The sequence below is a fragment of the Balaenoptera physalus genome (assembly GCF_965194825.1).
Source record: "Balaenoptera physalus genome assembly, chromosome: 5".
Taxonomy (NCBI): Eukaryota; Metazoa; Chordata; class Mammalia; order Artiodactyla; family Balaenopteridae; genus Balaenoptera; species Balaenoptera physalus.
Window position 1 is genome coordinate 114592153 of NC_138884.1, and position 24220 is coordinate 114616372.

At 51.6% G+C, this 24220-nt stretch overlaps 1 protein-coding gene across 3 annotated transcripts in view; it reads right to left on the bottom strand.

Annotated features, from left to right (window-relative positions):
* The window catches only part of LOC309661262 (janus kinase and microtubule-interacting protein 1), a 99459-nt gene that overhangs the window by 19854 nt on the left and 55385 nt on the right, over positions 1-24220 (bottom strand). For all 3 annotated transcript variants that reach the window (XM_082462847.1, XM_082462848.1, XM_082462849.1), the window contains exons 2-8: positions 23598-23862; positions 15669-16163; positions 6954-7163; positions 6038-6157; positions 2825-2971; positions 1734-1874; positions 4-63 (exon numbers count right to left, since the gene is read on the bottom strand). In XM_082462847.1, the coding sequence (XP_082318973.1) occupies positions 4-63; positions 1734-1874; positions 2825-2971; positions 6038-6157; positions 6954-7163; positions 15669-16163; positions 23598-23726 (1302 nt within the window). In that variant the 5' untranslated portion in view covers positions 23727-23862. The remainder of the gene's footprint in view (positions 1-3; positions 64-1733; positions 1875-2824; positions 2972-6037; positions 6158-6953; positions 7164-15668; positions 16164-23597; positions 23863-24220) is intronic.

Here is a 24220-nt window from a genome sequence, read left to right on the forward strand (position 1 = left end):
CACCTTGGGTGGCTTCAGGCCCTTCCCACGATGTCTTCTGGAGCGCAAGAGCCGTTCTCTCTCCTAGAAGGAAACACAACTGTTGGGATCTTCAGCCGGTCTCACATCACATCCACCAACCCAGCTGACTTCAGAGGGCATAACTTACAATGCTGCTGTGCCTACCTGTCTGCACCAGGCCTGGGTCAGTCCAGGTTCTGAGCACCCAAGGCATGGCTGCTTCTCAGAACTGACAGCCACAGAGCCACACCGTTAACTGGACTTGGACCATCCCAGAAAAAATGCCAAGATTTGCCAGTCCTGCCTGTCTGCCTCTGGGGCTGTAAGCTATAAAACTTTAGGCAGTGTTGACTAGACATCAGCTGTCAGTGATCCCAGCAGAAAATAAAAAAGCTTGCAGCTTTGATCTCAGACAGAGCTGGGGCCAAATCCCCATGGGGCCTCCTCCTGGTCAGGTGACACACCGCATTTCTGATTCTCAGGTTCTTCCTTTGCTATATGGGCTGGAACCTGCCCTTCAGAGACTGTGGGTACCTGTGTTTCTTGTCAGTAGAAATGGTACCCACCGAGCAGTAGCAGGAGTAGCAGCATTCTGCCCCAGATAAAACCAGTACATTCTCTCCTTCCTAATCAAATGTTCCTATTCTCTTTGGCTGCCAGGAAACCCAGAGACAAATCTGGTGCTTGGCTACAGCCCACATGGTCCACCCATGTGTCCCTCCTGATCGTAACTGATGCTGCTATCTTCATTTTCTCTAGTCTTATCTGTTAATCTTCCTCTTTCAACTCTATCATTGTTTTGTTGGATGTGTTTTTTTCATCTTATGTGGCATAAAGACTTTCGTGTAATGAAGCAAAGACGAATGGAAGGATAAATGATTAGATGATGGTTGGAATGAAGGTGGGATAGAGGGAAGAAGGGATGGGTGGAAGAAGGAGAGGATGGGAAGATGGATGGAGGGATGGGAGGGAGGATGGATGGGTGAGTGGAAAGAAAGAAGGAAGGAGTAGAGATACAGAGATAGGCAAGCAAAGTGAATTGGACAATTACAGTCAAAGCCTTTTCTAGAATTTTGATCACTGGCTTTTCTACTTTTTGAAGATCCACTAATGGAAGCATCACATACCCCCTTGGGCAAGCAGAACACACTTTGCTTCTAAGATGCAACTAAAGCTCACTATAGATGCTCCCTTTCTGGTTCCTAAGCTCCTTCCACAAAGAGTTGCAGAATTCTCTGGATGTAACTCTCACTCCACCTACTTAAGACATACTCACAACCCCCTTAATGACCCCCCCCCCACACACACACAGTCTTAACAAGTCCTTCAAATTCTGCTCTGATTATAAGGTTCCAGTGTTCCAGTTCACAGTCTGCAACAACTAGGCTAAAAGAAAAAAAAATAGATTTCTTGGGGACAGATCATGCCCACTCTGTAAAGGCCAGAAGGCTCTTTTTTAAAAACTGATGCTGCTTCTCAATGGCAGCAAACTAGGGATAAGATTTGAGAAAAAGAGTAGCCATGAAAACGGCTCCCAGATACCAGTGATGTCGCATAAACGAAGTGGAGGCTGCTTTCTGGAAGAACAAAGCAGCAAGGTGCCCATCACCAGGAGGAGCTCTGTGAGATCCCACCCCGCCAGCAGCATCGCCCTGCAGCCCTGATGCCATCCCCAAGGCCTGGGTCTCATGGCGCCCCACGGAGGGCTGTCGCTCATGCTCATGCAGACATACCAGCGAGAGATCGTCGATGACATGCTGTTGCTCCAGCACCTGCAGCCGCAGGAACTCGATTTCCTGCTCGTCCCTTGTCAAACTGAGGTCATTCAAGGACGTGTGCCTCTTCAGGGACGCCTGTGCCGACAGCTTCTCTTTCTGCAGCCAAGGGAAGAGAGGGCACTGCAGGGCCACTCATCCACAACACTTGATAGGAACCCACCGTGCGCGTCAGGGCATGGAGTGTGGGCTTGGGGATACGGGATGGAAGAATGGAGGGAGGGATGAGAGCCCCCTGGTCGTCAGGCTGGAGGAGTGGACAGCTGCAGACCGGAGCCAGGCCCAAGGTGTGGCTGACTGTGCCCGATGCTGACAGAAAGGGCTGGGTGGGCACTGTGGCGGGGAGAGGTGGATGTCTGCACCAAGCCTGGAAAGCTTGGTCGCTGGGGAAAGAGAGCACAGAACACATGGTAACAACACACACTCACACCTGGACCTGCCAGGGCATGGGAGAAGGGTGTTCTGTCTCCCGGAGCCTCAGTCTTCTCAGCTGTAAAATGGGCATGACTGACACTAGTTTGGACAATGAACCTCAGAGTATTCCTTAAACCATCAACTGCAAGACACCACCCTGACCACAAAGACCAATCATTCTTGTTGGAGCAAATAAAAGGCCCAAATTCAAAGCACTTAGAGCAAAATTGTAATCGTTCACATACTGAGCTTCCTCAGTGCACCAGGTTTTCTGTGAGAACGTTTTATGCCATCATTCCATCCTCTCTCTAAACCCACAGCACTGATATTTTCATCCCCATTTCACAGATGAGGAAGCTGAGAGAATGAGGGCTGGGCCTAAGGACCCTGGGTGGAGACGGCAGAGCGGAGGCGCAGACCCACTGTCTGACTGCCCCGGGCTCTCCGTCAGGCACAGACACCCACGGTGCTGTGAATTGTGGAGAACAGAGGCAGGAGGATCGGGTGCAGACTGAGACTGCTCGGCAGGCTTCCTGGGGGAGGCGGGTAGGAGGTGGCCCCAGAGAATGTGTACGGTGAGGGCCAGGAGCTGGAGGAGCCCGGGCAGAGACAAGGACTCCGAGACGATGACTTACCATCTCCACATTTTCCCGCGTGAGATTCTTGATCTTCTCCTCCATCCTCTGGATGCTCTGCAGCAAGTCCTCATTCTTCTTGTTCATTCGCTTGTTCTTCTCCACCAGGGGCTTCAGCTGGACCTCGGTCTCACGGGAGCGTTTCAGCTGTGGTCAGACAGAGAGGGCAGCAGCTGTAAGACCCAACCTCAGAGGCCAGTGGAGATCCCCCCTGGCCTGGAGCTGCCACTGCTTGGGACCACATTTCCTGGGTGGTGCAAACACCACGAAGAGCCCGCAGACACCTGGCTTCCAAATGCAGGCTCCCACCTGAGCCTCAGAGGGCCTCGGGCAGGGCAAGAGGAGGGGGTGCAGCCCAACACGAAGGCCCAGAGATCTCCCTCAGGTCGTCCCCGCCGGCAAGTGGCCTGAGCCTCGTCCACACTTCCTTTACCTCCGGGCATAACCCCCAGAGGTCATGGGTCACATGCATAAAGGTCAATCCAGCTACCTAGCTCCTCCTGGCCACCATTCCTCCCCAGGTAGAGACCTAGCCGAAAGCGCAACACTTTTCAGACAACAGACGATCCCTTGGCCCTGCTGCGTGCCAGCCTCAATGCTCAGGGCTCCGTCCAGCCCTGGAGCCGCGCCCCGAGTTCCCTGAGCACAGCCCCTGTGACTGACGGGGTGTCCTTCCAGGCTCTGTCATCCCATCAGCATCTGGGGAGCCCCGCTGGGGCCCGGGCCCTGTGCTGGGGGCTGGGTCAAAGGGATGACACGACGGGGTGACCGTCCAACAGACGGGAGAAGAGGACAAAGACAGTGACAGAGGTAAGAACACAGTGAGACAGGCGCCGGTGGACATGCCAGGCCGGGGAACCACACATCCAGGGGTTCAGAATGGGCAAGAAGATGGCACGTCACTGAGTGCAGCGGGAGCGCGGAGCTTGGGGGATGGGCAGAGAAGGGGCGGGCATGCTGAGGTCTGATGTAGGGAGCTGAGAGCTCTGCCATTTGTTTCCACCTGCAGCTGCGCTCCTGCCGCGCCCAGGGCTTTGAGGCAGGAGCACTCTGTGGTCAGGACGGCCTTCTAGAACAATCCATCACTCTGACTGCCTTGTGGAGGCCAGTCCAGTGAGACAGAGACATGAGAGATGACAGGGGAGGGGGAGGGCGAGCTGGGACGGGGAGGCTGCTCCATTAGAGGCACCCACTCTTCTTCCTTCTGAGTACGGTGTCCTCCGTGACACACACACTAGCTGCATGACCACGGTCGAGTTGTCAGCCTCAGTTCCCTCTTCTGTAAGATGGGAATGGCAGTATCTGCCTCAGAGACTTGTTATGAGAACTAAATGCAGAGTGATAGTCTTCGCAGGGTTATTTTAATGGATGAAAATTATAAACAATTTAAAATATTTATCAATATCACGAAAATCACAAGAACCACTGCATCTATCGAGTACTCGCCATGTGTCCAAAACGATGTTCGGCCCTCCCAGGCATCCCCTCTCATTTAACCCTCACCACCACCCTAGGAGGGGGCCCATCCCCATTCCCATTTCACAGACAAAGAACCTGGCTACAAAGAGGTGGGGTGATGTACCACACAGAAAGTGCCAGAACCAAGAACCAAACACAAGGGACTGATTGCAGACCCCTGCTTTTTGTTACCAGGCTGTGAAAGTTAAGATAAAACACTGATGGTAGCCATTAAAATATAACATGTACCTTGACTCATACATTGTACCTCTAGAAATCTATCCTGCAGAAATAAAGGTTCAAGTCGGTAAAGACAGAAATGTATCTTCTGTGAGGCATTGTTCACAACAGCAAAGAAACCTGAAACAGCCTAAATCTTCACCAGTAGAGGAATGGTTGAATAAACCATGGTTTGTCTACACAACAGAGTATGATGCAGCTGTTACAAAGACAAAGGTAGATCTTCACGCATTGCTGGGGAGCGCTGTAATTGATACAGCAAGTGAAAAAAGCAAGTTGCAGAACAATATTACATAGGGAAAATATCCCGTTTGTAACCACAAAACAATAAAAAAAAAAGGCTCTTCGTGGGTGTCAAAATATTTGCATAAGCATTAAAAACATGTAAGAATCACCTCAAACTGTTAACAGAAGTTACCTCATGATTTTAAGATCCCAGTGCTGGCCAGCTTATTGACTCTTACTTTAAACACTTCAGAAGGTCTGAATTGTTTCAAGCAAGCTATTTTTTTTTCTAATCCACTTAGTAAACTATTTTGCCTCTCATGAGGGATTTTTTTTTTTAAGCTCATGAATATTTAAGTGAAAAGTGGAGACATAATATTAGATGTACAGTCTGATGAAAACTATATAAAAATATGCCGTTAAAAATACTGGAAGAAAATGAATTTATTTTGATCCTGTTAAAATTGTGAAGAGGTGACACTTATTAACACTTTTCATCTCCCATGTTTTTCAAATATATTGATACACTTACTTTCATAATAAAATTTAGAATAAAGAGAAATATTACGAGACGTTTGTCAAGACATTTGTACGTGTTGACTACCACTACATAAAAATTAGGCTAATTGTTTATCCAGCGAATTTAAACATATTCAAGAAATTGCTATTTTTTACTAGAGATTTATTTTTTTTAACCAGAAGTTCACATTCACTACTTTTAAAATTAGAAATATGTGAACTTTTATGCAAAAGAAAGTAAATAGATAAGCAAAAAGTAAAAATTATCCATAATCACACCACCTAAAACAACTTCCAATATCCAGGATGATGACAATGTATTTTTGTTCTGTAGACTGCTTTTATCATTTAATTCATTGTGAACAAATTTCTATGGCAAATAAATGTGACCTATAACATCATTCTTAATGACTGCACGCAATTCATTGCATAAATGTTCCACCATTATTTTGATCAACACTTAGGTGGGGTTTGGTTTTGTTTTGGTTCGGTTTTGGTTGCTACTATAAACAACACTGCAATGAAAACCCTCTCCATACCCCTCACTGAACTTCTCTGATTGTCAGCTCAGGATAAATTCCTACAGAATCAAGGGCACTAACAGGTTTCTTCAACAAGCGTGTGTTAGATTTTTAATCAGGAAGAAATTAGAAGGGAAGTAGAGAAAACCAGATGGCCTGTGCATTAACTTCCTGTTTAGGGTGTGGATTGTGGCCCCAGGGCGGCTTTCCTGCATCCCAAGGCACCATCTGTCTCTTGGGGGCTGATTACCAGTTCATTCCTCTCGTCTGCCAACAGGGTATTTCTGTCTTCCAGCTTCCGTATCACCGAATTCAGTTCAGCAATTTTTAGCTGAAATCGCCGCACATCTCGCTCGTCCATATGCTGATCCTAAAAAAGAAGCAAGACACAAACATACTTTGAAAAAGCTTAACTGAGTCAAAGCGCTCTGTGGACCCTTGCGGAAAACTCTGACGACAAAGGTGAGCTCCTCACTAGGAGGACCATGCGCCACGTTGGGGCTCCCCCAAGTCAAGCAACATGTGGAAAGACTTCATCTCAAAGGCGACAAGACCTCAAACCCTCCAGAGGCTCCCTGACATCTGAACGTGGTATCTGGGGACCTCCCCGTCCGAGCCCCTGCCCGCCAAGCATCTCTGACAAAGGCACAATCATAGACGTTCCAGGACGCTCCTCGAGGGCAGGCACTGTGCCCACCTCACTCACCACTGAGACGCCAGCACCTCATGTGGTGTCTGCACACAGCACGCTCAACAGACACTTGAGTATTCAGTGAATGAATGAATGAGTGAATGAATGAATGCATGCAGCTTTGGCCTCCTCTGTGCCTGTTAAGTACCAAGCTGTGGCCCCAGGTGCCCTCTCTGCTGGCTGAGCTCTCCTCATGGGCAGAGCTCTGCCTTTAAGCCATGTCCTGTCCTGACTGGGTCCCTTTCTGAGCTCTCACTGTATACTCGGCACTCATGTTTTCATTCCTTTTCAACTGAGCTCCACGTTTGGGGAGGAAGGGGTAAGGGAGGGAAGGAAGGATGCACAGATGGATGGGAGGGAGGGGGGAGGGGTGGGGGAAAGGCAGGCAGGCAAGTTCGCCAGAAGAATGACCAGTAGGAGGAAGGACAGGTAGGTGGTCAGCTCTGAGGCCCCAGTGCTTGCATGAGCCCCTCACCTGGACACCCATGAGCTCGGCCATGTCCCCTATGCCAGGTGGGAGCTCTCTCTTTGGACTACCGTGGTACCGCTCAGCCTCTCTGACCTGAACCAACTGCTCATCCAAAGCCTCTTTCTGAAGAAGCAGCTTCTGGGTCTGCCCAGTCTGCACGCCGAGTTCCTTCTCCAAGGCCAGAATCACACGATCTTTTCCCTTGATCTCATCCATCTGGAAAGAGAAAGAATAAGCATTCAATTGTAGGGGCTCGTGACCAGGGAAAGCTCTCTCTTGCTGGTCTCAGGCCCAGGGAAAGGTTCAGCAGGTCCATGGACCTGGGGCAGCTGAACTCAGCAACACAGGACAGAGAGACACCGTAGTGCACAGCCCAGGCCCTGCTCCGTCGTCACCGCCCCCAGCACAGAGGCGCACAGAGCTGTGGGTTCAATGACCTATATGGTCAACCAGACACTTACCCTCGAAACTGATCAGTGCTCGTGTCTCTCTCACCTTAATGAAATAAAGTCAAATCCTGACCCGCCAGGGCCCTCCAGCCATCACCCCCTTGCCCTCCAGCAGCTCAGCTTCTTCACAGAGTTGGTCGTCCTCCTCTCTCCCACTCCTGTCTGGCCACGTCCCCATCCCTCCAGTAAACAGCTCTTGCTAACGTCTCCAACACTCTCCTGGCCCGCAAACTCACTGAACAATTTTCCATCCTCTCTCCTTCTCACCCCATCTGACACTGTCGCCCACTCCAGCTACGTGAACTGCTCCCACCCTCCCGCCCTCTGTGGGACTTCACTGTTTCCATCTTCTTCTTGCCTTGCCCTGGTCACCATCGAAATCTGTAGTTCCCAAGGCTTGGCCCTCTTCCCAGTCTGTATCCTCTCCTCAGCCAGCTGCATCCTCACCTAACATGCTAACTCCCCGTGTGCAGCTGACACTCCGACCTCCTCCCTCCGCCCTGACGTCTCTCAGGGTCCCACAGTCAGAGAGCCGACTGGATGCTTCTGGGGCCTCCAAAGCGCCTCAGCCTCCCCACATTCGAGCCTCAGCGTGAGCCCCAGCTCCCCCAGCCCAGCCTCGTCCCACATTCCCTACAGGAAACCAAGCAGAAAGAAGCTTACGGAGGAGGGAGCTTCTGCCACGGGCCATACACTTCTACTGTTTCTGGACACAAAGCTAACAGCTGGGAAACTGCCCCAGTAAGGGTGCTATACTGGGGTGCCTCTCCCCCAAATCCATGTCCTTCCTACAACCTAAGAATGTGACCTCATTTGGAAATAGGGTCTTTGCGGATATAATTAGTTAAGATGAGGTCACAGTGGAGTCAGGTGGGCCCTAACGACTGGTGGCCTTATAACAGGAGAGATACACAGACACATAGGGAGAAAATGGAGGCAGAGACTGGGGTGATGCGGGCACAAGCCAAGGAACGCCTGGAGCCACCAGAAGCTGGAAGAAGCAGGAAGGATCCTCCCCTATAGCCTTCAGAAAACATGGTCCTGTGACACCTTGATTTCAGACCTCTAGCTTCCAAAACTGTGAGTGAATAAATTTCTGTTGTTTAAGCCACCCAGTTGATGGTACTTTGTAACAGCAGCCCTAGGAAACTAATACAGGTGTTAAAAGAGAAAATTTCCCAAGTACTAGAGTTTCATTAATTGACAAAAATCATAAGAGTTTCAGCTATAGTGATTACTATCATCATGGGATTTAGGAACAAATTCTATTTGAGATAAGGTACGTTAAAAAGTTCTGAAAAGAATACTAATGCTTTAGTAAGGATGGTTTCAACGAAATCTGGATAAAGTCTATATGATGTGGCTTTATTTAACACATACCTGTGAGTGCCCGCCACGAGCGGGCCTGTATGTAAGGCAATGTAACGTGGATACTACCTTGATTACCCAACGTAAAGGTTAAAGCCAACTGATATAAAACAACTTGGCGCAGAGGAAAAAGCACTGTGCATGGAGTACAAAAGTATGAACTGGAGACTAATCCCCCACTGGCAAGCTGTGTGACCTCTGGCAAGTCACTCAACCTCTCTAAGCTTCAGGCTCCTCACCTGTAAAATGGGGATGTAGGAACATCCACCTGGAAGGGGAGCTGTGAGGACTGAAGGGGACAGCAGAGACAGGCAGGCTGCTTAGGAGCAAGGCCACTGGGCCCAGACTGCCTGGGTTCTAGCCCTGATGCCACCACTTATTGGCTCCGTCACCTTGGTTTAGTTACTTGATTTCTTCCTAAGCCTCAGTTTTCCGTCTGTGAAATGGGGATAATAATAGGGATGTTTTGAGGATGAAATACATTAACACATAAAAACTGCCTGGCAGGCAGTAGGCATAAAATAAACATTAGCTCTAATTATAATTGTTGCATGCGCATAGTAGGTCTCAATAAATAGTAGTTCCTGTCTTTCCTAGACTTTTGTTTCCATTAGGTGTGCAAATATTGAGGAAATGAATGAATGAATACTGCAGTGGTTTGAATTGTGGTTCCTAAAAAGACATGTCCACATCCTAACTTCAGATACCTGTGAATGGGACCTTGTTTGGGAAAATGGTCTTTGCAGGTGTAATTAAGGATCTTAAGATGAGGAAATTGTCCTGGATTAACTGGGTGGGTCCTAAATCCAATGACAAGTGCCTTCATAGGACGAAGAGAAGACGCAGACAGAAGAAGAAAAACATAGAGGGGAGGCCATTGTTGACTTAAAAAAAAAAAGCACCATGTGAGAGTTGCGAGTTAAGTTTTATTTGGGGCAAAATGAGGACCGCAGCCCAGGAGACAGCGTTTCAGGCAACTCTGAGAAACTGCTCGGAGGAGGCGAGGGGAGGAGCCAGGATATATAGGAGTTTTTGCGACAAAGGCAAAGTAGTAGCGAACATCAAAAGATTACTGTTAATTAAAGAAAACCAGATATCTCAAGTTAAGGAATTTAGTGCTTTCCTATGTATGGGAAGATGCAAGAGTCTGGGCTCACTGAAATCATTCCTTTGATATGCACCTCAGCTATCTGGGGCCAGTATCCTGTATTTTCACACCCTGAGTTTCCTTAGGGCTCACCGCTGCAGGGAGTGGCTGCAGTCTGATGGCTGCTACCTGGCAGGTATTCTTTTCAGCCCTGAGTTTCCTCAGGGCTCACCGGCTCATGTTGAAGGGCTGCAGTCATTGATGACTGTGACATCCTTTGTTTATTGGTATGGCAGGAAATATTCCATTTATAAATATTCCATTTATCATGTAAAAGGGAGGCAGAGATTGGAGTGGTGCAGTCACAAGCCCAGGAACTCTTGGAGCCATCAGATGCTGGAAGAGCAAGGAAGGGCCTTCCCCGAGAGCCTTCAGTGGGGCACGGCCCCGCTGACACCTTGATTTTGGACTTCTGGAGTCCAGAGCAGTGAGAGAGTAAACTTCGGTTGTTTCAAGCCACTGAGTTTGTGGCCATTTGTTAAGGCAGCCCCAGGAAACTAATACAAATGCCCTTCTCACTCATCACACTCTCAGAGGGTAACAAACTAAAGCTGATTGTAACCTGAAACTCTTACTTCTGAATCGTACACCTCGCATTCAGACACAGATCGCTACAGCAGAGAATGCTAGTAAGGAGCCCTGCCCTGAGGGCGGACAGAAGCTGGCTCAAATCCCCGCCCCTACCTGCTGTGTGACTCTGGGCAGACTGGGCCACCCCTCTTAGCCTCAGCCTCGGTAATGTGGGGACACTGAGAACAGCCCGTCCAACTGGGGGGAGACTTCAACCACGGGAAGAATTTAGCACAGAGCCTGGCATCTTACAAGCACACAATCAATGTTAGCGGCCACTATTAATCTACTTTAGCTCCTGCTTAACAGAAGGCTATCTGATTTAAACAGCAGACCATGAAAAACTTATAAAATACAGTTTACAGAAGGCAGCAAATGGTACCCCCGACCTCCAGACTGAGGTTTTCAAGCAAAGTGCCAGAGCTCTGACAAGCTCTTTGAGTGGCCTTTCTTTAGAAGAAAAAAGGATACTCCCCTTCCCTCTGAATCCCCAACCACCTCCCCGTGACAGTTTCCCGGAACTCCAGCCAAGGGTGTGCCCGGCGCAGCTTCTCCTTCAGCAGCTGCAGAAGGTGCCCGCTGCTCCCCCTGGTGACGGTCACCCGCAGCTCCCCGCTCTTCAGAGCCGGAGGTGGGAGCACCTCCCCGCTGTAGGGAAGAACACTTAATGATGCAGAAAACACTGCTGCCACTGCAGAGTTCAATCCAGAAGCAATGTGAACCACGTGAAAGGAGTTCATTAATTGAAACCACTTAAACATGCTTTCATTAATTCAACAAATACTGAATTGAGTGCCATCAGCAGGTGCTGGGAAACACTGATGAGCAAAACAGATCAGAGTCCCCGCCCTCAGAGCTTCCATTCCAGAGGGGAGGGTAGCTGAAAACAGAATAAAAAAGTCAACACGGAGTAGATCAGAGCATGATTAATGCTAGGAGAAACAGATAAATCGAGGGGAATCAGTGGTGCCGGTTGGGGAGGTGTTACAAGTTAACAGGTAGGGCTCCAGTCCGTCCCCCTCAGCATCCCAGCTGCACACTCCTGGCTTTGCACTGGAGCCCAGAAGCGCTGCCTCCACCACTGCATCACACTAGTTCCTCCCACAAGAAAGAACAGCATCTTAAGCAAGACATCTCTGGAAATCCAAATTCTCAGCCTGGAAGAGCACCGATTCCCCATTTATCCTAGAAAATGAGCAGAGGGCTTACACCCCATCATGTGGGAAAGGTTCCCAGAAAACAGCCTCCACTAGTGGAGACGGCATCCAGGAATGGATGGATGATGTGGAATAGATTCTGGAGCCAACATTTTCTAGGTTGTCACATTTCCCCAGCCAGAGTCCTGAGGTTCCACAGGTCAGGAGACCTGCCAGCTCACACAGCTACACAGGCACTCTCACTATTTGTCGACTCTGGTCTGGCCCCCAGGCTGGGCTCTTAGTGATCTTGCCCCCTGCCCTGAGGACCTGAGGAAGTGTAAACCTCTGACAGTGAGCTTCTCAACCTTCCCCAAACCCCATCACCTGAGTGTGCTGGACATTCCTGGGTTGCCTCCCGGCATCCGTTTCCCCTTCTCCCACACTCCCACTCTCACCATGTGGTTCAGGAGAGGGGTGGGGCTGAAATCACTCCAAGTTCCCAGGGCAGGCCCTGATTGGCTCACATCACCTGCATGCCTCCGCCGCCTAACAGTAACTGGTTCAGGGATGGATACGTGACCCAATCAGAGCCAACAGACCTGAAGAGGGTGTTGCTAGGACCCTCCTGTTTCTCCTTAGGAGCTAAGAAAGAGCTTCTCTCACACCCCAGTGTTCATTGCAGCACTATTTACAATAGCTAGGACACGGAAGCAACCTAAATGTCCTTTGACAGAGGTATGGATAAAGAAGATGTGGTACATATATACAATGGAATATTATTCAGCCATTAAAAGGAATGAAATAATGCCATTTGCAGTGACATGGATGGATCTAGAGATTGTCATACTGAGTGACGTAAGTCAGACAGAGAAAGACAAATATATGATATCACTTATATGTGGAATCTAAAAAAAATGGTACAAATGATCTTATTTACAAAACAGAAATAGAGTCACAGATGTAGAAAACAAACTTACGGTTACCAAGGGGGAAAGGGGGGGAGGGATAAACTGGGAGATTGGGATTGACATATACACACTCCTATATATAAAATAGATAACTAATAACAACCTGCTGTATAGCACAGAGAACCCTGCTCAGTACTCTGTAATGACCTATATGGGAAAAGAATCTAAAAATTAGTGGATACATGTATACGTATAACAGCTTCACTTTGCCGTACAGCAGAAACTAACACAACATTGGAAATCAACTGGGCTGTTTCCTGTGAGGATGCGGGGTCTGGCACAGTGGTGGCATCTCACCAGCACACTGAGAGCTCAGAGCCTGAGAAAGATGCATCAGGGGACACAGCAGAGCCTGAGAAACCTGGGTCCGGGGTGACATCATTAGTGCCACTGGAGCTATGCCTGAGGCTGGTCCTGCTACTTCAGTCATGAGAGCCGACAGACTCATGGTTTAAGCTAGTTTGAGGTGGAATTTCTGTCACTTGCAACCATAAGATTCTAGGTGACATACAGTCAGGGAAAAAACAACAGTCTGGATGATGGCTATCACTTTTTACTTACAGGCTCGTGTGAGCTCGGGACTACATTTGTACTTAAGAGACACTCTCTCTCTCAGTCTTCAAAAGACCCTCAAAGTGGACATTATTTACTCCATCTTACAGATAAGCTTGAGGTCCTGAGAGGTGAATGTGCCCACACACTAGTCAGAAGCAGATCCATGATTCAGACTCAGGTCAGCCCCTGCAAAGCCCTCACTATGCCCTCTCTCAGCCCCAGAGGCACAGAATCTCATCATTTCTCAGCAGTCACATCCATCAGGACACTCGCCTCAGTGAAAACCTCAGTTTAGCCAGCTCCCAACAAACCCACCAATTTGTGAATAATTCTGTTAGTTCCACTTCATTTGCAAAGTTTGGAGCATCAAAGAATGAAAAAGAAGCTGCTACCCCAAGATCCATTCTCGTCCCCTCCTTGGTACCTGTAGTTTGATAAATGGTGTCCCCCTCAAATTTCATGTCTATTAGGAAAATCAGAATGTGATCCTATTAGAAATAGGGTCTTTACAGATGTAACTAAGATGAAATCATAACAGATTGGGGTGGGCCCTAGATCCAGTAACTGGTGTCCTTATAAGATGACAAGACACAGCCACGTGGGGAAAAGAAGGCCATGTGGAGGCAGAGGCTGGAGTAATGCAGCTGCAAGCAGAGGAACGCCAAGGATTCCCGGCAACCACCCAAGCCTGGAAGAGGCAAACAAAGGATTCTTCCCTGGAGCCTTCAGAGGGGCACAGCCCTGCTAACACCTTGTTTTCAGACTTCTAGACTCCAGAACTGTGAGAGAATAAATTCCTGTTGTTTTAAGCCATGGAGTTTGTTACAGCAGCCCTAGGAAATGAACAGAGTGCCACACCAGGATTTGTTAGGAGCTGCCATGCATTTCCCAGCTCCCCTTGCAGCTGGGTGAGGCTGAGAGAGTAACTTCCAGCCAAAGAGATGGAAGTGGACGTATATGGAACCTCCAGAAAGAAAAGTGCTCTTAAATGAAGACCATACCCTCCTTCATCTGCCCTCCTATTGCCAACCTGGGATGCAGATGTGATGGCTGGCACTCCATGGCATGAGGGGCCATGAGGACCATGGCCACATCCTAGAGCCCCTTCTGAGGGGAAAGGTAAGAGGCCCTGTGGCCTACACTACTCTGTGGCGCACTTTACAGACTTTGTATATGAAAGAGAAATAACTTCCAGATTTTAAGCCCCTGTGTATTGGGGGGAGTCTTCTCAGACCTAATCCTAACTGGTCTAAAGAATGTGTCCAATAGCCCCACGTTGACCATAATTGCCTTTTCTTCTTGACTGTTTCTTAAGAGGCATGTTAAATGTGTAAGTGGAAGCCTGGAAGCCTTCTTGCATTTCTAATCCAATCCAGCTGACAAAGAAGCAAAACGCAGGCCACTTTCTGAACACGTTGCCAAGAGGCCTGTCTGACGAGGGACATTTATCAAATGTGTGGAGAACTGGAGAAATGGACATTTATTCTTTTCACTCTATTCTCCTAAGTGGCTCCCACACACTGAGACTACCTGAGCTGGGGATATTTCTGTTTGGCACCGAAATGGAAACAGACACCAAGTCCTTGGTTCATTTTAAATTAAGCTCAATCTGTCTCTTGTGCAAATACTTGTTTTTTCCCCATTTTATTTACCTTAAATATACATTTCCTGTAACAGAGGAACATATTTTACATGTCTTCTATTACACAAACTATAAGCTGCTGATAGATGCTTTAGTTAACTTAATTCTCATAATGTTGTAACAGATACGTGATTGTTCCTCCTTTTGTAGGTGAGGCACCAGAGGCTTAGAGACCGTAAGCAACTTGATTGGGCTCACACAGCTAACAAGTGAGGGAGTCTGGATTCACACCCAGAAGAGACTTTCTCCAAAGCCTTCTCTTCCTATTATGTGATAACACCGCCCCTACACACACAAAGGGAAAAGGGGCTGGGGAATACTTCTGAGAACTTAGTATCGGTATGTGCTTAGATTTTCTATACATTAGACATTTAAAATCAGTGCATCTCTTCTGCCATTCTTGGTACTGGCTTGTTAAGCTGCGAACTGATGCTCTGTCACTGACTGGTGACCAGTCTAGGGGTGGACAGCTGGACCAGGACTCCAAAAGGCCACCTGGTCCTTCTGCCTCCAGTCCTGAAATTCCTTAGGTGTCTTCCACAGACAGGAGAGGCCTGCCAAAGCTTCCATTCCACGCCCAGGATGGCAGGGGCTTTGCTGGAACCCCAGGGTCTAGAACATGCCTGGAGCACAGTGGGTCCCCAGACCTCGGCATTTACTGCTCCGTGAGGGAGGACTGGGGCACTTGCCTGTGGAGAGGACACGGCGCATGCACCGTGGAAGGACGGGCTCCGAGTGCGCGGAAGGAGGGCTTGCACGTGTGCAGGGAAGACAGGGTGCTTGTGCGTAAGAGCAGCGTGCGTGTGTGCAGGGAGGATGGGCTGCGCGTGCGGAAGGTCAGGTACGCACTCGAGCCGGTGAGGGGAGAGGGTAGCGCACTTACCAGCCGGCGGATGTCGCGCTCGCACTCGCGCTTGATGCGGTGCACCTCGTCCTGGTGCGCCTGGTAGGCAGCGCGCAGGTCGGCCGCCTTGGTCTTGTCGGCCTGCATGCAGTTGCTGAGCGCCTCCTCCGCCTGCTTGCGTGCCGCCTTGAGCTCCAGGATCTCCTGCTGCAGCCGCAGGCGCTCGCCGTCGAAGGCCCTGCGCGCCTCTTCGCGCGCCTCGGCCAGCAGCGCCGTCTTGACCTTGTCAGCCGCACCGTCGCGCAGCACGTTCAGCGTGGCCTGCAGCCGCTGCAGCTCGCCCTCCTTGATCTTGGCCGTGCGCGCCGCCTCCTGCTCGTGCTGGCGGATGAGCACCTCGCGCAGCGCCTGCAGCTCCTTGGTCTTCTCCTCGTGCAGCTTGGCCCTGAGCTCCGAGATGTAGGCCGTGTGTCGCCGCTGCTCCTGCTCGCGCTCCAGCTTGGCCTCTTGCAGCCGCTCGCGCAGCTTGCCCACCTGCAGCCGCGGGGGGAGAGCCAGTCAGGGTCAGGGCTGGGGGAGCCGGCCAGGCCCGCCGCCACCTCCCCGTGTCCCTTCGTGTGTGACAGATCCCTGAGACCCTCCCCCGGACCCCACACTCCAATTCCCCCTCCCGCCACCTCCATCAGTCCCACCCAGAGTCTTCCCTACTATTTTGTCGAGATTTTCCCAGCCGTGGAAAAACATCTGAGGGTGCTGGAGAGGAGAGTAAGGCTTTGACGTCCCTTCCAATTTGGAGATTTACGAGGAAGGACAATTTATCAGTCACAAAATATGCCCCGCAGAAATCATCTGTCTCATCAGAGCAGAACAGATTGTCAACCAGAAACACATTTCCAGTGCCCATGCCCTGAACTCTGGAGTTAGAGGAGGCCGAGCAGGTGGACGTAGAGAGGGGCAGGGGTGGAGGTGCCCTCACTGCTGAGTGGCTCTCCTGCCCGGGATGGGGGCTTCTGTGCCCCTCCCCGCCACATGAAGCTCTCACAGCGCCAGGAAGGAGGTAACTGCTTCGCCACGAGGCAGCCAAGCATCAGAGATGCGCCGCTGGTGATGTGCCTGGGATGAGGGGCTGCCAAGGGACAGAGCCAGGCTTCACCCCCAGGTGCCTGGCCCCAGGGCCAGTGCTCTGCAGGTGTCAGGCTGCTATCCCCACCAGAAGGCATCCGTCTATTCAGCAAACAAAACATTATTTGTAAAATATGCCAAGGGAGTGTCTTCTTCAAACACTCCAAAAGGCTTTATTCGATCTCTTTATTTCAAATATCACACAATTACACACATTGCACAGGAACCCATTCATTTTCTAAATTACAGCAATCTCCGAAGAACAGAAACAAATGTGTCTTTCATGGATAAGCTGCTTCCAAGGTGGCAACATTTCCCCCAGACCACAGTCTATAGAACACCAACAGGCTGAAATTAATTTTAGGTGAGGAGTTTTATGATGTCACTCGGGTTGATAAATCCTTACTCATAACAGCGGGGAAAGGAGCAAATAAACCCGGCCAGGCAAAGATACAAGATCAATGTCTCCTTACATCAAACACGCATAATCACAGAAATAAAACAAGAACCGGACCTGTCAGAGGGCTCATCTCACCCAAGAGTTAGAATTGGCCTCTTCCTAAGGGACTGAGTGCCAGGAAGCCAGAACTTTAAATATTTAACGTGATCTCCCCAGGGAGGAACTAAATGCTTCTGGCATTCTCCTTCTAAGGAGGCAACACTGTTCTAACTTTCTGGGATGCGGACAGTGATTTGAAGTCGAAGGGATGGGATCTTGTCGGAATCCGAATCCGCACTGACGAGTGAATTTCCCTCTGCAAATTACTTAACCTCGAGATGGTTAATGTTACGTGTCAACTGGGCAGGGCTGTGGTACCAGGTCATTCGGCCAAACACCAGTCTAGATGTTGCTGTGAAGGAATTTTTAAGGATGTGATTAACATTTAAATCAGTAGACCTGGAGTAAAGCAGATGGCCCTCTATAATGTGGGTGGGCCTCACCAAGTCAGTTGAAGGCCTTCAGAGAAAAGACTGAGGTCCCCAATGAGGACGGAATTCTGCCTCATTACTGCGAGATCAATGCTCCCTCGAACTTCCAGCCTGTCTGCCCCGCAGATTTCAGATTTGTCAGCCTCCATGACCACGTGAGCCACCTTCTTGAAAAAAACCAAATCCCTCTCCATCTCACTCTCCTACTGGTTCTTTTTCTCTCTGAAGAACCTTGACTATACAAACCTCCCAGAGCTTCCTGATCCTTCCCTGTGAAACAAGGCTATCAACAGCTGCCCCTTAAAGACTGTTCGGAGGAGGAAAGCTGAAAGCGGATGAGCGGATAAAGGGAAGTTTGGTCCCAGGTAGTAAAGGAAGGAGGAATGTGGCCAGCGTGAGCAGAGGTGTGTGCAGGGCAGCCTCGGGGAGGCCGGGCCTGTCCCTGGGAGGGGCAGAGGGGGCCAGCTGAGATAGGCCAGGTGACACCCGTGTGCAGGGCAGGGAGGCTAACAGTGGATGGGCTGCGGGAGAAGGCCCTGCTGGGTCCCACCAGCTCTGCCTAGAAAAGCTGAGGGCCGAGCCCAGGCGCCATGACCCAGGTGTGGCACAGTGAGGCGGGGGTGGCCCCCGGTGGGCACAGAGCACGCCCTCCTTACTCCACTGAGTTGAGCAGGTCTACGAAAGTCATGTGCCACTTGACTCGCCGCCAGATGCCACCAAGCTGTGCCCCGCCCCCAAGTCCAGAGGTGCAGCAGGAGAGAGGGGCCCTTACCAGCCTTGCCTCAGCATCTGGGCTCTAAATGTGGCAAGAGCAAGGTGACCAAGAAAGGGCAGGCATCTAGGTGGGAGGGGTTGGCCTGGAGAACTCTGAGCCAGCACCGCCAGCGCCCCAGTGGGCACAGTGAAGTCAGCCTCCACTTGGCTCCTTCCCCCACTCCTCATCCCATCTGTCAGCGCTGGGTCTCCACTTCCAGGCCTCGACCACTTTTCCCCGTTCCCTGCGACCACCCTGGTCCAAGCCCGCGGCAGCATGGCAGTCACCTTCTCACCCATCGCCCTGCCTCTGCCCCCGCACACTCGCCCTTTAGTCCTTCCCAGCGGCCAGCACAGGCCTCTGAACACACACGTTAGAAGGTTTCCCTCTACTGCCCTCTGAATCCACGGGGTGCAGGTTAACCGTTCTGAAACCACTAGAGTGCTGAATAACTAAGTAAATGGGTGGTGGGGTCAGGCCCTCCCTGCTGGAGGGAGGACAGATGAGCAAGGGGAGGAGGCCAGAGGCTCCAGGTGGCAGTGGATTAGACTGGGGACATCAGTAAGAACTCATGTTTAACTTAATATACGTATAGATGTTACATTTAGAAATATTTTAGATATGTATACATACACGGTTAGTATACTCGCATACACTTCCTCGCTCTGTCAGCTAGGCCTAGAAGCAATGACATGCCAGCAGCAGTGAGCACACCCAGTGCCCAGATCTTGGTTTCTCATGCCATTCTCTAATAAGTGGGACCAGGGCTCCTCGGAGAAATGAGTGGCTCTAGGACTGGGGCAGGGAATATACAAGACGAACCTGGAGCACCTTACAGGACTGGAAGGTGAGGGTGCACCCAAGAATAAATTAATAAATAAATGCCACAATGATGCGGTGCAAAGGAACACAGGGGTCAACTGAAGGAGATCCCTGTGGCCAAAGCTAGAACAGTTTGAGCAACAAAATAAAGTAGTATTGGATTATAAGCCAAAGTGTAAAGTAAGTGTTCATAGTGATATAAATGACTGAATTGATACATGTAAAAATACGAAAGAAAACAAAAAAAACCCGCGAGGGCTCTGTGGCATCCAGCATACAAGCCCAAGTCCTCCCCGGCCCACAGGACTGACCCCGGCTGATGGCTCTCTGGTCCTCCTCCCTGACCACCCAGCTCAAGCCACGTCCCGGGCTGCTGCACCTCAGACATGCAGGCACCTTCCCGCCTGCGGCCTTTTCCCAAGCCGGCCCTTCTGCCTGGAATGCGCCCAGCCAGGCCTCTGCAGGACCTGCCCTCCCATCCCCTGCAGCACCCCTTTGCTGACCACCTCCCAAAAAAGCCACCCCCGCTGCAACCCCACGACTCTCCACCTGCTTCTCCTGCTTTACTTTCTTGGCACTTTTCACTATGGAATAAGTATTACATGTTAATTTCCTGCCCTTCGTTCCCTACCTCCCCCATTAGATACTAGCTCCAGGAGAGGATCTCCAGGGCAACCCAGCTTCTGGGACAGAGCATGGCACACAGTAGGTGTTCAGTAACTAGCCACGGACTGAGCACAGGAAAGAACGAAAGGATGATGGGCCTGGCAGTTTTGTAAATAATGAATGACAGCATCCACTCCCTGGGGCATGAGGGTGGCCGTGGTTCTGGGGCACTGGCCTTTCCCCAGATGGGTCCTGGCTCCTAGGCTAGCTGGTCCCTCTGCCTGGTCCCTGTGCCTTCACCTTCCCTCCATTCTCCAGGAGGCCCGGAAGGCTTCCCCGACTGGGTCAGGGCCTCCCCTGGGCTCCCAGAGCCCTGCATTATTCCCTCCATCACCACACAAATCACACCCGAATTCCAACTCTCCCAGCCTACCCACTGCAGCCAGCAGCCCCTGGAGGGCAAGATGAAGCCCGATTCACTTCTGTAGCTGGAGTAGTCCCTGGCCCAGTGTAGATCCAGACCAGGGTGGGCTGCTCACTGCAAGAACGAATGAATCACCAGCTGGTGAGTGGTGGGCAGCAGCCGGAACCTCCATGGCCTGGCTTGGGCCCATGTGCTGACCACTGCCCTCTCTGCCCCCACCCACTCCAGGCCATGGGCCTCAACAAGTCAGGGACTCTGCCCCAGTGGCCTTGGCACCCTGATTGGCGCTGAGGATGCTCCCAGGTGATGCCAGACACTTGGGATGGTGTGAACCCCGCTCCCTTTTGTGCCAGCTAGCAAAACCCTTCAGAGCCAGCTCCAGACCACCTCTGCAAAGCTTTCTCAGGCCACTCTGACCATTGCATGGTTTCCTAAAATCTCTGGTGCAACATGCCAAGTACTGTCATCCGGCTAGCTCCCTGAGGATCTGAGCACCTAGCCTGCCTGAAGGCGGGCCATTTCTGAGTCACTTCCAAACGCCCAGCCCAGGCCCAGAGCACAGGCACGGGGCGGGGGGCTGGGGGCTTGATGAATGTGTGGATGAACCCACAGGTACGTTCCCCACATGCCCTCGCCCTGCGGTGTTCAGTGGGGACTCCTCTGCTAAAGTAACAACGCTGTAAACGCAACATCAGCAGCAGTTTTCATGAGAGCATACAGAAACAGCAGTTAAACACAGTCATAAAGTTTATACTTATGTTTCTCATACCAGCCAGTAAGCACATTGCTGAATTCTCTGAGAACAGAAACTCTCCCAGTGGCGGCCTGGATAAGCCCCCCGGCAGGGCCACGAGGTGGCTGGACTGAGCAAACGGACAGCCAGGGCACGTAGAGGCCGGAGGTGCCTGGGGAGGCACAGACTGGATGTCTTGTAGGCCTGGCTTCCAACCCAGTGCCAACACCTGTGACTGTGCAGACCTGCTGTGATGGGCTGAACTGTGTCCCCCCAAATTCCTGAGTGGCCGTCCTAACCCCCAGGCCCTCAGAATGTGACTGTATTTGGAGACAGTCTTAAAAGAGATTACTAAGTTGAATGAGGTCATGGGGGTGGGTCCTGATTCAATACAACTGGTGCCCTGACAAGAAGAGATTAGGACACAGACGCACACAGAGAAGCGCATGTGAGGACACAGGGAGAGGGCGGCCGTCTACAAGCCAAGGAGAGAGGCCTCAGGAAAAACCAACCCTGCCCACACCTCAGACTCCCAGCCTCCAGGACTGTGAGGAAATAACTCTCTGTTGTTGAACCCCTACCCCAGTCTGTGGTACTTTGTTACGGCAGCCCAGCCACCTCTCCTCTCCAACCCTCAGCTTGCTCACCTATAAAGTGCGGAAAGCCACATCTGACCTCACAGGTCACTAGGAGGGTCAGGAGGCCCTCTAAGGTACCTGGTGTGGCCTGTGTAGCAGACGCATAAGTGTCTGCCAACCGCTGAGTAACTACATGTGACAGGCAGTGCCCAGGCCCCGGATATGACTCTCTCATTCATTTCTTAAACAACCCAGGGAAGCAGACACATCAGATGTCCCCATTTAACAGATAGGGAAACTGAGGCATAAGGCAGCTACCTGGCTTGCCCCAAGGCCTCAAGGCGAGTTAGGTGGTGGAGGTGGGACGGAGACCTGGCCAAATGACGTTGGCTGTGCGGCTTTCCCCATAACCACAGCTGCTGCTGCTACTTCCTGGTCAGCCCCTCCAGGCCCAGCTGTGCAGCTGACCACCCAGGGGATCCTGGCAGGCAAATCCTTCCTGAGCGGGACAGGATGTGGACAGGCCGGCACCACCAGCAACTGTGCTGAAAGACCCTGGCTGCACTGGCCCCGGAACTCTGAGCGTCTGGGGATGGGAGGCAGCACGTGTGTCCCCAGGCTCCAGGAGCCCAGTCTTCATCGCCCCAGGTCGGGGACTCTGCCTCTGCTCTCCACGTAGCTGTCTTGAGCTGGGGTCAGAGCCAAGGGCCAAGCCCCAGCCCCCTCCCCACCCAGGAGCTGGACCCCGCTCAGCCCTGCAGCTGCTGCCAGAGTCCCAGCTCTCAACCAGACACCTGCTGCCATCCCCCAAGCAGTCCCTCCCCGCCCTCAGGTGCTATGGGCAGGGCCGGAGGGTACCTTCACGGCTTGGGGTATAAGGCCAGCCCCTCAGTCGGGCCCCCCAGGAGCAAGCCCAAACACCATCCTCCTTCTCTTCTCACACGAATGGCGGCTCCACCCTGCTAGCAGAGCACCTCCACCCCGCCTGCTTTTGCCCTCAGACCACCCAGGTCAGAACCACACCAACAAAGAGGACTGGGGCAGCGCCCAGGCACCGGATGGGCTTTTCTTGCTTACATTACCTGAGATCTTTAAGACAACCTTAAACTGGGTGGTTATCATGATGCCATGTTACACGTGAGAAAATGGAGGTTCAGAGACTTTATGTCACTCGTCTAAGATCGTGAAGCCAGTCAGGGGTCAAGGTGAGGTCTGAAGCCAGGTCTGCATGATTAGAAAGCCTGGGGTCCTCCCACTGTGGCTGGCTGCCAATCACGCCAACACTCTGACTGGCACCCAACGGGGCATCGTACTGACTGGCTCCAAAGCTCATACCTGCCTTACAAGAGCAAAACAGCTCCCATCACAGAGCCAGGCTCCAAATCAAGCCCTTTATGTCAGGGGTCCCCAACCCCCAGGCCGTGGACCGGTACCAGTCCGCAGCCTGTTAGGAACCGGGCCGCACAGCAGGAGGTGAGCAGCGGGCGAGCGAAGCTTCACCTGTCGCTCCCCGTTGCTCCCCATCACTCGCGTTACCACCTGAACCATCCCCTGACCCTGTCCATGCAAAAACTGTCTTCCACGAAACGGGTCCCTGGTGCCAGAAAGGTTGGGGACCACTGTTTGACGTACTGATATATGTATTTACATCCTTACTCCTGCCCACCGGCCCATCAGGTGGTACTGTTAGGATCCCATCTCACAGGTGAGGGAAATTACGGTATGGAGAGTGAAGTAACTTGTCCGAGATCAGAGCCAAATGTCGGGGAGGGTTGGGGGGGGCGGGGTAGCGGACAGGATTTGCATCCAGGTGGTCTCTGTACCACCACTGATGTTACACCCATTTTAAAGAGAGGCAAGCTGAGGCTCAGAGAGGTGGAGTGCCCAACCCCACCCCAGTCCTGGGACACACCCTTCACACTTACCTCAGGGGCAATTTGTCCACCGGGAATTCACAGCCCACCCCTCACTTGAGCCAGGAGGCCCTTGTCCCTCCCACCTTGCTCTTTTCCTGCTGGAACTCGATCTGAATGCTGGTCAACTTGGCCCGCAGCTCCTCGTTGGCCATCTGCACCGCGTCCATCTCCACCTCAGGCTTCTCGCCCTTGCTCCGGCCTTTCTTAGACATGCTTCCTCTCAGGTTGAGATGCTGAGATTCTGTGTTCACTCCCGCCAGCCAGCAGGCGCCGCTCCCAGCTCCGCCGTGCTAATCAGTCTCACAGGGCTCAGCTCCTCCTCTGCGTAAACCACCATCACTTGGGATCCTGGGGGAGGAAGGAAGCCAGGTCAGCAGAGAGAGAGGGGCTGGTGCCCCCTTGCCTGGGGCACTCAAACATGATGGCAGCCAGCGTTTGCTGATGCCTCCCTCCCTGATCCGGGCACCTGCTCACCCCGAAGATGCCCCACCATTCACAACACTGACCTAGGGCTTCTCCAACAGGGGCTGCATCAGAATCACTTGCAAGCTTGTTAAGACGGAGTCCTGGGCCCACCCCCAGGAATCTGATTTGCATGTCTCCCAAGCTCCCAGGTGAGGCTCCCAGGTGACCACCCCTCATTGAGTAGCTCTGTCTGGTCCAGTCCTGGCCTCATCAAGATGAGACTACGCCACATAAGCAACTA